The sequence below is a fragment of the Sebastes umbrosus genome, chromosome 20 (genome assembly GCF_015220745.1).
Source record: "Sebastes umbrosus isolate fSebUmb1 chromosome 20, fSebUmb1.pri, whole genome shotgun sequence".
Taxonomy (NCBI): domain Eukaryota; kingdom Metazoa; phylum Chordata; class Actinopteri; order Perciformes; family Sebastidae; genus Sebastes; species Sebastes umbrosus.
The window spans coordinates 10977458-10993685 of record NC_051288.1 but is presented as its reverse complement, the minus strand read 5'-3'; the positions used below and the strand labels follow the sequence as shown (position 1 = coordinate 10993685).

Sequence of the window (16228 nt, the reverse complement as noted above, 5' to 3'; positions counted from 1 at the left end):
GGATATGCTGCGTGTTTTCTCGACGGCAGAGATAACACGCTGGCTGGATTTTGTTGTACCGTGCTTTCTGTCTGTTATTTTTTCCAGGAAGCCTTGAACATATCTGGGCATCAGGTTGGTTTATTTTGGTTGTTCTGAATGTAATCTTCCCCTGCACCATCTGCTGCATGTGCATGGAGATTGGCAAGCTGAGACCAGACACTATAAAAGGATAGGAAAGTGTGTGTGTGTGTGTGTGAGAGACAGAGAAAGAGAGGTAGAAAAACTTCACCCTTGCTTTTATATTGCCCAGTGTGCAGTGCGATTAGAGTTGTGTGTGTTGTGTCGGGACGCGGAGTGTGTTCCCAGCTGTACTACGGGCCTGCTGAACCAGCCCAATCTGTTAAATATAGATGGCTTATTTACACACTGAGCTGCAGGCGGCTCCTGAGCTGCTTGTCAACCTCCCCAGTCCCTCCTCTGTTGAGCTGATGATGCCGGGTAGAGCAACGGGGCTGCGGAGATGCACACGTGCATACAGTGTAGCTGTATATTATTGATGGAACCACAAGGATTCAGACCACTAGTTTTGCACTGTAACTAGTCAAAGCTCTTGAATGGCTGTGTGTGTTGAGGCCACCACCACTGATTTCAAGTGTATCTTATTTTCTTAAAGAGGACCTATTCTGCTTTTGTGCTTTTTCACTTTCCTTTAGTGTGTTATATAGTTTTTTATACATGAAAAAAGGTCTGCAAAGTTACAAAGTCCACTCCAAAGGGAGCAGAAACATTGCTCTTAAACTGTCTGAAACACCTTGCTTGAAGTCTCGCCTTTTCTTCCGTAACGTGGTGATATCACCAAGTAACACATTTGCTTAATACCTGCATAGTGGCTAGTTTGGCAAGCCCTCAAACAAAGCTAGTGAGAGCGGAGCTGGAGCGGAGTCCGAAGAGTTTGATTTGGTTGACCAATCACAACAGAGTGGGCCAGCTGACCAATCAGAGCAGACTGGGCTTTTTTGGAAAGTGGGGGCAGGAGCTGAAACAGAGGGTGAAAAGAGGTGCTGCAACGAAGCTGGTATGAGAATAATAAAGTGTTTTTTTGAACATTAAAGCATGTAAACATGTTCTAGCAGAAACCCAAAACACATGTATGCACATGAAAATAAGCATAATAGGTCCTCTTTAAATGAAAAAAAAACACAGTATAACAGTATATACATAGTATATATACAGTCTTTGGCTATCAAAACTCAGGCATCACAATGGTATCGGTATAAAAACCTTGTTCCAAGTAGAACACACATGCTAGCACAAAGAGGCTCCATTTGCAAACAGAGATTATCCACTTATTTAGTCAGCCATAGGCCACAGGGTGCAGGCCTCTGCTGTGAATGTGTGTTTTTATACTTGATTAAAGAGCCGTGTTTTGCAACACACAGGATATTGAGGTCAAAGTCCAATACATATTACATGAAGGCAACAGCAGGTTACTTCCCTAACAATCCTGGACTGCTTTTGTTTACTATGTGCAAGCAAGCACAGAAAATACGGGAGTCAGGCCCGCAAAGAGCTCCTCACATGTTGTTTGGTTTGTCATATTAGTGCTTATTGGATGAGGACGGAGCGTACTCAGCCTCTGTCTGTTTACTGGGTTGATATTGAATAAGAGGGAATGTTTGGTTGCGGGGGTAAACAAGTTACAACGATTAGCGAGAAGTATGCTCAGCCTTGTCTGCAGTATTTGTTGCTCAGTGTATGTTTTATCCTTTTAATATTTCCAAGCATCCATGCTTAAAAAGACTGCACAATTTTAAAAATACATAAAAAGCACAATGCGGTGAATCAGAGGAGAAAACCTGTCTTTGAACCCTGATGGCAAAGCAGCTTCTTGCCATAATTTCAGCAGTAAATAAATAAGAATTCTCTGCAGAGGCTGGTTTCGTTGGTGCTTTGATGATCTGTGCGTGTGTGTGCGTGTGTGTGTGTGAGAGTGTTTGTTCTTTGAAGATATTTTTGTAGAGTCTTTCCTATGGCGGATCTGAAAATGCCCGATCAAGAAGTTGTCCTTGCACTTCTTTTTTCTTCTTTAAAACACATTGTTAGAAAGTGAGTAAGTTCCCCTTCTGGTGATTCGTATCGGATGCTGTCAGCGGCAGTGTATCAGTCTGGACTGGAGGTTGTTTAAGATCTGTGTGAGTGTGTACACATGAGATTTTTCTGTTTGTCCCACCGATATCGATTAATGCCGCCTGTCTGTCAGCGCTCCATCTGATAGTGTTCACTACTAACCCCCCCACTCTTCTTCCTCTCCACAGCGATAGAGACCCAGAGTACCAGCTCAGAGGAGATAGTGCCAAGCCCGCCCTCGCCTCCCCCGCCGCCCCGCGTCTACAAGCCCTGCTTTGTGTGCCAGGACAAGTCCTCAGGGTACCACTATGGTGTCAGCGCCTGCGAGGGCTGCAAGGTGAGACTCCCGGCCGTCCTCTGAATCTGCCGAGCAAGCAAGACGTTTCGTCAATCTTGTAACCTTCATGTGATTTGTAGGGGGGGAAAAAATTCACTACGGGCTGAGCTGAGATGATGAAAATGATAAGTCATTTTGAGAATTTCACATCCTTTTGGGGTTTTTCAATGTTTAATGCCGGAATTTAATGTGGGAAATGAATCATTTACTGCTTTATTGAGCTGTCTAATCATCCGTATGACCTAGACAATATGCAATAACCTCTTAAAAACTGCCACCTATATCTGCGCACTTTGTAAAACAAGATAACGTATATAAGATCTAATCACGTACAGTATGTGGAACTCTGTCAGCCATGCAGTTTTACTCGTATCAGCAGTGCTGACGTGTCCACATCGGCCGTCTGTTATCAATACAGCCATGTTATACAGGTGCTGGAGAGGACTTATAGCCCCCATCTGCTCCGTTATCAGTTGATAGCCTGTGTGCATGCATACATGTTCTTCTCCGAGCATGAGCAGCACACAGACTCTCTTTATCTCGTTTTTCCCAAGGCGCAGAGCCAGGGTTGTGTAAGCTCAAGAGGAGGATAGAGATGAGGAGAAGGAGGAGGAGGGATCTGTGGAATCTAATGTAATCTCACTGCCAGGTGCAAACCTTATAAATCCACAATGTCAACATTTCAACCAGCTTGGTTTTCTTTCGCTCGGCGATCGGGGCATTCTTGAATTTCAGGATTTCCAAAGTTGTAGAGTCTTAACCCAAACAGGAGCATGTGAAACCTCCTTCTCGTAACAACGGCCCTGTGTTGTAGCAAGAGAGGAGGAGGTAGGGAGTGGTTTGATGAAGGCAGACCGGGGTTGTGCTGTTGGTGACAGGTGTCTGCTAGGCCCTTTGACTTATCGACTGTGCAGCCAATACTGTGGTCTGTATGTGTTGCCATATGTGCTGCGGAAGGAAGGAAGGGGGTAGAGCAGAGAGGAAAAGCCATACTGAAGGCAGTAAAAGAAAAAAAGAAAAAGAAACGGTAAGGGAGGGCAGGAATGTAGAAATGCAGACAAAATGATACAAAGATGGGAGAAACTGCAGGGAGTGAGATAGTGGGAGTGCTCTGGGAGGCATGAGCAGCTAAAAAGAGAGGAGTGGGGATGGTTGAAGGGGCAGCAGATTAGGCGGTCGGGGTACAGGGGCCACGGCTGAACTCATTGACACCAAAAGAAAGACGGTCAGGCGCACCAGAGCACGGGGGGCGGAGGGGGAACATGAATGACGAGGGCACAGGAAGGCAAGCGTTCATACATACAAACACTTAACCCTTTAACACAAGAGCTCCATGAAACTCAACCTGCTCCCCAAACGCGACTTATAAAAAGTTAACAAAGTAAGTTAAAGGCTGACCCCTGAGCTGTTTTATAGGGGGGCGACCAAACTGCTGCTGGCTGTGCTGCTCCATGTGGATACCTGAAATATCAGCAGATTGATTTTCTAGATTTAAAGTTATAAAATTTTGGATAATATCTTGGTTTGACAAATTGTATACATATATGGACATACTTAGACTGAAGTCAGTTTATATCAAACTATGTTATTTACTTCTCATTAGGGGTGGTAATCACCAGAGGCCCCACGATATGATATTATTATGATACATTTTGAGTATTGCGTTAAGACATATTGTGATTTATTACCTTTTTTAAACAACAAATTCTGCTTTTTTTCACATATCTTGAGGTCAGAGGTCAAGGGGCCCCTTGAAAATGATTTCCTCGCTAAAATTGAATTCAAATTTGGAGCGTTATTTCGCATTCTTCCTGACAAGCTACATGACATGATTTGTATAAATCGATTCCTTAGGTTTTTCTAGTTTGATATGATGCCACGTTTCTTCACTCTAGCTTTAAGACTGAGCTCACTACAACCTCTGAAAGACTGGATAGCGGCCATCGGATTGTTAAGAGGTTAATTGTTTATATAATATAAGATCAATACTTGACGTCTGTGTATCGATAGAATATTGCAATGCAAAATATCGCAATGCTATGCTGTATTGATTTTTTTCCTCCACCCTTACTTATCACATATCTTATCAAATCTATTACTCATATTGATACAGGTTAGTGGAAAATCTATTCTTGACTGGTGAGACTAGACAAATCATGAGTGTGTGAGAGAGAGAAGGAGGAAAAGAAGGAAGATGGTGCGTAGTTGCCCTTGTCGAGATAATGTGTAGTGTGATGCACCGGATTTTTCTAATGTAATCAGGTTTCATAATTGGTGTTTCTAAACTAGTGTTTCTTAACAGTTACCAATTTAGTGTTTCTAAACTGTTTAGCACAGACGGGAGATGTGACCGTGGGAAACCTTGCAAGTTTGAATGTGCAGCGTTTTGTTTCCAGGTGCTTACATGTATTAAAAATAGGGCTGTCAATCGATTAAAATGATTGGCTAATTAGTTGATCGCGATAAATCGCACATTTGTATCTGTTCAAAATGTACCTTAAAGGGAGATATGTCAAGTATTTAATACTCTTATTAATATGGGAGTGAGCAAATATGCTGCTTTATGACAATGTATGTATACATTTATTATTGGAAATCAAATTTTAGCGCAAGTTTGGAGCGTTATTTAGCCTCCTTCCCGACAAGCTACTATGACATGGTGGTTACCAATGGATTCCTTAGGTTTCATATGATGCCAGTATCTTCACTCTAGCTTTAAAACTGAGCCCGCTATAACTGTAAAATTTGCGTTAACGCGTTCAATTTGACAACCCTAATTAAAAAGCATTGACTTTAACATTTCAAAAGGTGTGCAGCAACTCTGCGGCCATTCCAAACCCCAAAGTGCTTTTATTGTGTCCCCTTAACAGTGCTCCCCATTGTCTAATAGCATCTGATTAAGTAGGGTAATAAGTGAGATAATGAGGCTAAATCACAGCCGCAGTCTGTGTGGTTGTTAGACCAATATAGAAGTATGAAACACAGCTCATGTCGCCTTAAGCAGAGGCAGCGGTTGTGCAGTTTTTAAACGGTCAGCTACGTTGATGCAAACTCGTCTCTTCAGCAAAGGTCTATCATAGACAAAGGAGGCATTTAATTTTAAAACATATTAAACACACCACAGTGTGACACTCGCTAATGGTGTGTAAGAACTCTGTTAACGGTGATAAACATAGCAGGAGGGCGAACAATAGACAAGCTGTAAACTTGAGTAATTAGATGTTTCTCCTTAGTGGTCACAGTGTTGTTCACTCTGACAGCTATGAAATGAGATTTCTGAGGCTATTGTACATCGGGGATATAGCTGTTGTTTAATCAGTCAGCAGATATTGTGCAGTGCATATTATTTTGGAGCAATGACAACTTAATTCAGAAGTAATTGACACGCTATCTGAACCCTGGAACGTCGAAACACAGCAAAGAACTTCAATCTAGGATTCATTTCATCATATCACCTCCACTAAAAGAACACAACAATTCAGCTGGTTATTAAATCATAATCATTAGGAATGTTGGCTAAAACTATGAATATATATATTAAAGTTCAGCAGCTAGCGTCAGCCGCTAGTCCCCCCGTCCCTGAGCCGGCCGCGTGCCCACTCAACAGCCGCAGTGCTAATTTGAAAAATTCAGGATGCCTTCTCCATATCTCCGACTTCAGAGGAGATGACTTGGCATAGCACGCTCAATAATTCAACACTACAGGCATGTGAACGTATATGGTTGTCTCATCAGAGACCGGGGTAAGTCGAGGGTTAGCAGCGCCGACTCTGCTGCGGCACGCCAAACTACAAAGGCATTTCCTGGGGGCTGCGGCGAACAGAGGAAACAGGAGGGGGATGTCGAGCTCTGCGACTTGGAGACAGCTCGTTTCGTTTGTTGTTTAAGTTCTACCGCCCGCGCACACGCACCGGCGTTGCACTCCTTTTCCCCCCTCCAGATATTAACACTTAAACATTAAATATGCATGCCCACCCCCTCATGTTTATGTTTTTGTCTTGGAGGCACGGCAGCGCGCAGCGGGCCATCGCTCCTCCCGGTATCCGCTGCGAAGGGAGGGAAGCGACCATATTTTCCAAAAATCCCCAACCGCCGCTTCCAGCGAGAATGTCCCCTATTTGCTGCGTTTTTCAGCCCTCTTACCGAGCATCCGTCTTTACTAATGTGTGGGCTGCCGGCTTCGTAATAGAGGCACACACACACATTTACACACATGCACGGACGCAGTGGGAGGCTGGGAACGCACTCTTAATCTGGGCACAGTGTGAAAGTCACGTAAGAGAGGATTCCTGTGCTTCCCTGTGAACTCGCCAACCCCAGACTTCCCCCCCTGCTACGCTCTTTAATAAAGCATTTCCTCACACGCATGCAAAGTGGAAGGCGCTGACACAGTCATAAATGCGCGAGGGCTCATAACGCACACCAGGTAGACAGCAATTGAGGAGCACATGGCACATGCAATCATGTGTGTGCCGCCAACGTTTCGCTCTTCTTTTTCCATCCCTCCCTCCCTCTCGCTCTTCTCGCCGCTCTCATCTCCTCTTGAACGCTGCAGGGTGGCTGACAGGCCCGCTGAGGGCTCTTGTCGCCGGGTGGATTAAGCGGTGATACAAAAAGAGGCTTAAGGGCCGCAGGAAGCAATGACTCCTAAAAGAAGGAGGGGAGGGGGAGGAACAATCGACTGGCCCGCGAGCCGGCAGCGGCAGCCAATCGGGAGGTGTCGCGAGGGGGCACCTGAGCCTCGTGGTGCGAGGAGTGAGCGGGTCAATCCCCTGTGACACCGGGGTCAGGGATGGGCCACCGTCGGATCAAAGGGGACGTGATACACGCACGCACAGGCACACACAATGAGCGCAGACTTATCCCTCAGCATCAGCGCCTAGAATTAACGTCAAACTATGAGCCCCTGTTCTCTCTGCTTTGTTGTTTGTTCAGGCAGCAGAGGAGTTTGTAGGTATCTGGAGGAACCAGACCTTCTATTTGTAGGCAGGAAATGGTGCGTTAAAAGATAGAAGAGACTTTGATTGTGATTTTTTTAACCCATCTCTAAAGACCTATTTTACGCGACAACCGCTTGAAAAGCAGATGTGATTCCTTGATGAAATCTGGACAAAGGTTACATGACGTGACCCCCTCCCTCTGAGGATTGAAACACATCCTATACAAGCCGGAAGCAAAATCTGCCTACGTGTCATCGAAACGATTGCTGGTTCATTAGAAGCCTTCTTCTCACTTCCACTCTGTGGCGGTGGACGGGAGATGTGAGAAGAAGAAGCTGGTGATCCGGGAGGGACAAATTGCGGGCTTAGGTCCACCGGCCATCTGTCGGCTAGCAGAGCTAATCCCCCGGCATGGGACGGGGCTCCCTGGCAGGCAGCTACCCCCACCCAACCTCCCTCTCTCTCCCTAGCTAGCCCCACCCACCCTCCTACCCACCCGAACATAACCCACATCCCACTGCGTCACATCAATACTGACATTGACCTGTATTACATTTGTCCTAGCTGATTTGCATTAACCTCTTTTTATCTTTTCGACACACTAGGGGTGTTTAAAGGCCACAGAGGTTAACATTGATTTTAACGGGTATTAAGGAGAATATAAGTCGGGATGCATCTTATCTCTCATGGAGAGGATACTTTCCTCTGTTTCTACGTCTTGCTTCTGTGCGATCAAAACATAGTTAGCCTCCCTGAAGTGCTCTCATTCCAGCTCAGTGGCCAAAGATGAGCTCATTATAATTTACCCTCTACCTCATGCTACATTTTTAAAATGTATGTTCTTTGATCCAGTTGGATTTAAAAGGGCAATGCAAGAAAAGGAGGGATTCCTTCTTTTGTTCTTACACAACACTACGTTCAGCCTATGTTCTCTCTCTCTGTCTCTCTCTAATAATACGCGCTTGGCCTGGATCTACAGTTGCTTATTTCTGGCGCTGTAAACTAGGCCACGGTTATACGGCATCCAGTAACCCTGTGCCTTTTGCCCCAAAAGCCTTTGGACCTGAAACATCTCCAAAAGAGATGTAAGCGTCGTGGTGGTCGTGGTGGTCGTGACGGAGCAGGTTTAACCTCTGCCCAGATTATGACACAGAATAAGCCTTTTAAGAATTTAACTGTTTGGTAGTTTATTGCCTTTTAACTGCAGCTGCATTTGGCCTTTAATTTTGTTTTTGTTATAGGGTTGTCAATCGATTCAAATATTTAATCGCACATTTTGTATCTGTTCAAAATGTACCTTAAAGGGAGATTTGTCAAGCATTTCATACTCTTATCAACATGGGAGTGGACAAATATGCTGTTTTATGCAAATGTATGTACAGTATATATTTATCATCGTAAATCAATTAATACTGCATTTAGCATGAAAGATAATGGATTCCTTAGGTTTTTTCTAGTTTCATATGATACCAGTATCTCCACTCTAGCTTTAAAACTCCTTGTTACAACCTAAAGATCGTTAAAACGAATTTGCATTAACACTTTATTATTGCGTTAGCTTTGACAGCCCTAACTTTTGACCTCGCAAGTAAGTTTTTGTGGGGAACTGGATGAAACGGGACGTCGTAAACATGAGCAACATAGGAGGCAAGAGTTTGCAGAAGACAACCAAAGCACATAATAAAGGCAGTAATGTAGATATAGAACCACACGCTGGGTGGACATGGAACGGCAAACAGTATAGCCCTATTTGCCAAATAATTTAGTCCTCTAGTTGCTGCTTTATTTGCTAAGATAGTCCTATTTCACTCCGCCGAAACACCTGTCCTCTCTCCTCTCCTCACCTTCTCCGTCTCTCTGCCACGCAGGGCTTCTTTCGGAGAAGCATCCAGAAGAACATGGTGTACACGTGTCACCGGGAGAAGAACTGCATCATCAACAAAGTCACCCGCAACCGCTGCCAGTACTGTCGGCTGCAGAAGTGCCTGGAAGTCGGGATGTCCAAGGAGTGTGAGTATAAGAAAAAACAACTGCGTTACCCAGAACTCCCTCTTCCTCCTCCTCCTCCTTTCCCTCCCCACAAAGCTCTTATGGACGAGCACAGATCTCATCATAGTTGTTTTAATCCCAGTGGGGTTGGCTTGATTGTTACCACTGCAGGAAGTCTTAAGCCGCCGCATTTGTTGACATTTGTTCCACCAGCAACATTGCGTAAGCGTTCATTATTGATGCACACACATATCGGCTTTGGCTGCGATTCAAGTGCGACTGCTGCACTTGATTTATTATTTATTTACAACTGCAACTTGGACGTAGACCCCATCCTGTCCATTTCTGAGAACATTTTATGACCCTTTTTATCTCTTATCCAAACAAAGTCAGAGTGAAATCCAAACTGTTTGTATTAATTCCTCACACAGTGATGCTTTTAGTTGATTTTTTTTAATATATATTTCGAAGAGAATATCCAGTGTAAAAGCAAGACAAAGGGCAGCCGTGATGCAGACTGGCAATAACAGTCAGGGTGTCGCCAGGCTTGGCAGGCCTCTGTGATGAATATGTTCTCACCTGCCGAGAGTGAAAGAGCAGGCGTCTGCTCCCATCATTGCACCCCGGGGGCTGTGTGAACACACACACACACACACACACTCACACTCACACTCATACACACACATACGCACGGGCAGTCAGACTTGATAAAGTAATTGGAAGAGGTGTGACCGCAGAGAACTCAGAGGCCAGCAGGGGTTTTATACGCTGTTATACACACACTTGCTATTCTACACGTCACCAGAATGTGTGTGCGGGACACATTTGTACTCGTGAATGCTGATAAATATGCTTGATAATAGGACATGTATTAATAATACGCATATGCAGACAGAAAGTGCAGCACCTCTCCTCCTCTCACAGGCCTGTTTAAACTCCGGCGCTCCATCCCTCTACGCCTCCTGTCTTCCCGGCGCTATTTACCTCGTCTTTCTGGTACAGCGAAGTGCAGGGAGCGCTCCCCATGCCACAGCACTGTGGCTTACAGTAAAAGAAGTTATCCTCTGAGCTCCTTACCTTTGAATGGGGCCATTAATCATGGTTAGAAGGATCACAGCAGCCAGCTCTTTTTACACATACACACACACACAGAGAGAGAGAGGCACACAACAGGGGAATAGACTGGAGTTGGAGAGCCATCTAGTGGTGAATAAGAAGTACTGAACAAGTCACAAATTGTTTTTTCTGAATGGAATGGAGGCTTGAAATGTAATTATGGGATAGATTTCGAGTCACCTTTTGCTTAGCTGCTCTTGGTTTAACAGTTACGCCTTTTTTTCTATGCGGTCATTTAGTGCAGAGTGCACCGATTGCACGTCTTTTGTCCTCAGCAGTGACTTTGTCCAGCGAAACTGGTCTGGGCTGGTGAGGGAGGAGAGGCTGGCCATCTGGGGCCAGCAGGGAGTCTCTCTGCCTCCCTTTCTCTCACACGCGAGAACACGCACGCACACAAAAAATGCATGCTCGCGCATAATTTCACGCACACACTCGAAAATTATGCACATGCAAGGTGACCAACACAAACCGATATGAATAAAATGCTTTAACAGAAATGCACTCGCACTGAAACGCCGTACACTCTCTGTGTGTGTCACACACACACACACACACACAGAAGGTGGACCCCCTGCTAGCGCCGGGGGACGTCTGGGTGACCTTGTGTCTGTCGGCAGACAGCTCCAGACGACAGTGCCAGGCCTGCTGCCAGGTGGCAATGCCAAGCAAGACGGCGTCAGAAGGAAGGAGGATGGAGGGGCGGGCAGGGGGGTGTTAGGAGCAAGTGGAGGGTTACAAGGGAAACGCCTGTAAGCTTGGTGCCACATTATCATCAACCTGACAAAATGTGGGTAAAGAAGACTTGTGGTCAAAATGAAGGTTAACGTTAGGGCTGTGTATAGGCAAGAATCTGATACTCATCATGATACAGGGGTTATGATTCAGTATATTGCGATACTGTAAGCAAGGCGATATATTGCGATTTAAAAAAAAAAAAATTAAATCAAATATTAGGAAAACTGTCAGAGTATAAAGAACACACCACCATAAGCATAACATCTGAGTAAATTAATCATTGCATGTAAACTATTAACTGATATACATATAATTGATATTAATTGATACATAGTTAACGTACAGTAAATCATGGAAGAAAATGTTCACAATCATATTTAGATGAATAAAACATAAAAATATTATTATACACACGTTGCCCTGGTAGCTTAGTACACCAAACATGGGGGTCACACATTTCTGCTGCTTAAAACGATAACACTCTTTGCTTGAAATGCTAACAGCTTATAGGAATGTGTACATTTTGACAAGAGGTCGCAAGTTGACTTTGCTTTATTGTTTTTTTAAGTAGAGCTGCAACGATTAGTCGACTAATCGATCAGTCGATTGACAGAAAAATAATCTGCAACTATTATGATAAGCGATTAATCGTTACATCTATTTTTCATGCAAAAATGGCAGAAAATGCAGTTTTTAGTCGCTCAAAATGGAGATGGGAGATCATATTAATGTGAATATCTTTGGGTTTTGGACTGACAAAACAAGACATTTAGGGCGCTTTCACAAGCCAACATTTAGTCCGCTTTAATCAAACTCTGGTGCGTTTCGTTTAAGCGGTTGTGAATGCAGTTATTGAGCTGTGGTTGAGATGGACACAGGTAAACGACAGGTTAACATGAGTAGGAGAGGACTGACCTGGACCTCTGCAGAAGTCTGATATTTGCTCGACCTTTAGGCCGAAGACAACACACAGATAAATTATAAATAAAATAAAGTCCACAAAAACTTACATTTATAAAGTAATAAATTGGAGGAGAAGGGGTCGATCAGTGCTGAGTCAAAGTGAAAAAACTTCGACTGGATCAAAGTCTGTGATTCCCTGCACAGAAGCGGCAGAAAAAAAGATAAATTTGCTCCTTTGTATACGCCCCTCAGCAACTTATTATTTTATATTTGGTCCACTTTAGTTTGTGCACTGTGAAACTGAACCAGATTAAATAGAAAACAAACCAAAAGTGTCAATTCACTCTGTTTCGGACTAACCAAATGCACTATGGCTTGTGAAAGAGCCCTTAAAGACATGACCTTGGACTTTGAGAAACAGTGACAGACATTTTTCACTATTTTCTGACATTTTATAGAACGATTAATTGATTAATCTAGAAAAATATCAGCAGATTAATGAAAATAATCGTTGGTTGCAGCCCTATTTTAAAGGGTTACAAGCCTAATAGGTTGGGAATGACTGGATTCTCAAGCAGCATATACATGAGGCTACATTTAAAGCACCTTTCAGCTAAAGTAACTTAATTCCAACTGCTGACACTTCTCCATTTAGGTCTTTTTTTTGTTATTGCACAATCCTCGAAACTGAATTTATGTTGGAGAGTTCAGACCAGCCACCATAACTCAGTACCTCCCTCCCTCTATCATCCTCCCCCCTCCTTCACAAAGCTATCGCCCACATGTTCCTCGAGGAAGGTGTTATTCAGCGATAGAAAAAAGTAATAAAAGTAAAATAAGATGAAGCAAAGAATGATGGAGAACAGCGCGAGGGGAGGATAACATCAGGCAGAAAGGCAGGATAGTAGAGAAAGATGAAGGCGGTGAGAGGAGAGAGTATTGAACTCAGTGTGAGTGAGAATGAAAATCTAGAGTTGAGAGAGCAGAAGGGAGGAGGGGGGGGGGAGTGAGAGAGGCTGGAGGACAGGGAGAGGGAGAAAGTTTCATCACTGTCGACGGTGGCTCTGCGCTGCGAGCAGCAGGAGCAGGGGGGAACATTGACATTTTTATCTTTCCATTGAATTTAATCTGTGTGATGGACGAGCTGCCAGCGCTTTAATTTTCCTCACACGAATTATCCCTGTCTGCCCACCTCTCTCTGTCTTGTATACACACACACACACGCACACACGCACACACCAAGGCACTAACAGAAATTGTCCATTAAACTGCACACTGCGGCTGAAATCCACTATGAGAACAAATGATTGAGTGATGGCTGCGTGTGTGTGTCGTCAGTGTGTCAGTGTGTGTGTGTGTGCTGTCACAGTATTCTGTACACGTTACACGCCAGCTCTTGTAAATCATTTTTATGCAATGAACACGTAACCGCAAACAATCCAGGATGCAAGTTCCCCCATTAGCATTCATATTCTCATAATGCATTTTGAAAGATGCATTGCTTGAAGTTAGCACGCGCGCACACACACACACACACACACACACACACACACACACACACACATAATAAAAAAGCAAGGCAGTATTTCTTTTCATTTTTACTCCCCCGCTACAGTCGTCCTCCCCCACCCCCCACGCCCCCAAGTTATTGCATGTGGCAATTCGCCATGACAGATCGTCAGTCGTGCCTAATAGTTCTTTAATGACTTCATTAAATTGTGTTGTGCGGCTTATGATTGTGCTGCCAATTTGTCAGCGCGGGTAATGTCTGGGCGCTAGGGATGCCCCACTTTTATTTGTGAATTAATTGGACATCGGCTGTGTTGCAGCCCGCCGCCCCTCCCCCCCCGTGGCAGAAAGCACACAGATTCCCAATCAGCGCCACAAGCAGCAGGGCTGGCCCCAAATATGTTCAGCAGCTTACTACACTTTTATGTAACTGACCTCAGAAGCTTAAGAGGGCGTTACTTCACTAACTGGGGCATAATTAGCTTGTTAAAGTAAATGGAAGTGGGAGGCATTTTTTTTTTTTTTTTGCTTGTTTTCATCGACATAGTGTAGAAAACTGTTCCATCATAACTAGGCGGCAACCTCTAGATCTGAAAAGTGAAGCCAATCCCTTAAACTTGCATTCTCTCTAATAGCCAGCAGGTGGCGACTCCTCTGGTTGCAAAAAGAAGTCTGATTGTATAGAAGTCAATGAGAAAATGAGCCTACTTCTCACTTGATTTATTACCTCAGTAAACATTGTAAACATGAGTTTATGGTCTCAATCGCTAGTTTCAAGTCTTCTTCAATACAGCATGATGTTCATTTAGTAAATTATGGTCCCATTTAGAGTCAAATAGACCATAAAGCAGGGTATGCTTTATGGTGTGGCTACCTTGGGATTGACAGGTCGCTACCTCGGCGTTGTCCGGTCTGGGAGTTGTCCGTGTTTTCGTCTTTAACCCTTTCATGAAAGTTAATTAGAACCTTTTTGATCGCTTAAAAATGTCTTATTCAGCGTTCGGTTGCACTCCACCCTCTCATGTCACATCTGGTTGCAAAAAGGAAGATGAAAATGCCAAACTCGAGGTTTCAAAACAGCAGTCCATAAACCAATGGGTGATGTCACGGTGACTACGTCCACTTCTTATATACAGTCTATGGCGTTTCCAAAGCTATTCGACCATCCGACAAGCACTTCTGACGGAGTATACTGGCCCTTTAAGAAAGTTATAGACCAGTAGCCAGTTAGCTTATCTTAGTTTAGCACCAAGACTTAACACAGCTAGTTGTTACACATAAGTTTAAGTAAAAAAAAAAGACATATAACACGTTTTGGTGACTACATTAGCTTACCAATAAAACGCTGGCAAATAATGCATCTCCATGCTCTATCTGCACAGCGGGGTCTTCTTCATTTCTTGTTGTGGTCAAGCATTGCTTAGCAATAACATAGTGCAGCATCAGCCTTCCAGCCCCCCTCCTTCCTCCTTCCCCTCATGTTCTCCCAGGCAGGGAGGCCTGTCTGTTGGGCTGATGGATGAGCAGCAGCGCCGCGTAGTGCATCCCTCCCTGGCCCCGGGCCATGCCCCTCTGTCACAGACACTGATCTCCCATCAGCCTGAGCGCTCTCGCCCTTAATGGTCAAGGTTAGGATTAAGACAAGGAAAATCTGATCTTGGGTCAGCAGGCTAGGGGGGGAAATTCAGGTACCTCGAGGGCGAGGTGGAGATGCGAGAAACTGATAGAGATGAGTTTAGGAAAGTGGGATGATTTAAAGCAAGAGAAATACAATTTTGCAAAGGGGGAGATAGTGGTGGGAATGAAACGAGAGTGTGTGTTGTATAACCGAGAGAGAGAGAGGGAGTAAGAGAGAGAAAGCTGGAAGGTTTTTTCCGGTATGGGCTCAGCAGCCGAGCCCTTTTAAAACCATTAGAGGCAGGATATTTGTCATATTATGTTATTAGATTAGCCGGGACCCCTAATGAAAGCTGTGGCAATTTGTCAGCCTTATGGATAGCTCCATCCCCCACTACTATTTATCAACTAGCACCCCGTCTCACCCATCCCACCCCCACCCTCAACACACACACACATACACAACCCAGTCATAGCTGAGCTGCACCCCAGTCTGGATGGGAGAAATGGATGGACCCTGTAATGGGATTCCAATGCTAAACACCCCCGCCTGGTGTTTTTTGTCATTTGGGGTGAGCACACTATTCTCAGCCAGATCGCCCAGAGGGAAAGCACATTGGATTATTTCAAGGTTTTCTTTTCCTTCCTTCCATTACCACGGCCCCTTCTTCGATGGAGCCGTCTCACAACATTTATCTTATAGCAGAGGATAAGAGAAGTGATGCTGCGGGTGCTGCAGAGAGAGCATCCTTTCCTTGCTGATGACTTTGCCTCTGATCTTGATCTCAGTTTACCTTTCTGGTAGTTATTATATGGGACATATAGGCATATTGCAATTACCGTTTCAAGCAATATGTACAGATTTAATTGGCTGACGAAGGCTGCATAAGTCTGGTTTTTCACCACAGGTTCTATATTTTCTAAAAATGTTGCTGAGATACAGTATGAAGCACTCTATTTATATTCATGAAAG

The 16228-nt window shown here is 44.3% G+C and overlaps 1 protein-coding gene across 9 annotated transcripts in view; it reads left to right on the top strand.

Moving 5' to 3' along the window:
• The window catches only part of raraa (retinoic acid receptor, alpha a), a 167180-nt gene that overhangs the window by 147067 nt on the left and 3885 nt on the right, over positions 1-16228 (top strand). For all 9 annotated transcript variants that reach the window (XM_037754392.1, XM_037754390.1, XM_037754389.1 and 6 more), the window contains 2 exons: positions 2298-2446; positions 9255-9396. In XM_037754392.1, coding sequence (XP_037610320.1) covers positions 2298-2446; positions 9255-9396 — 291 coding nt within the window. The remainder of the gene's footprint in view (positions 1-2297; positions 2447-9254; positions 9397-16228) is intronic.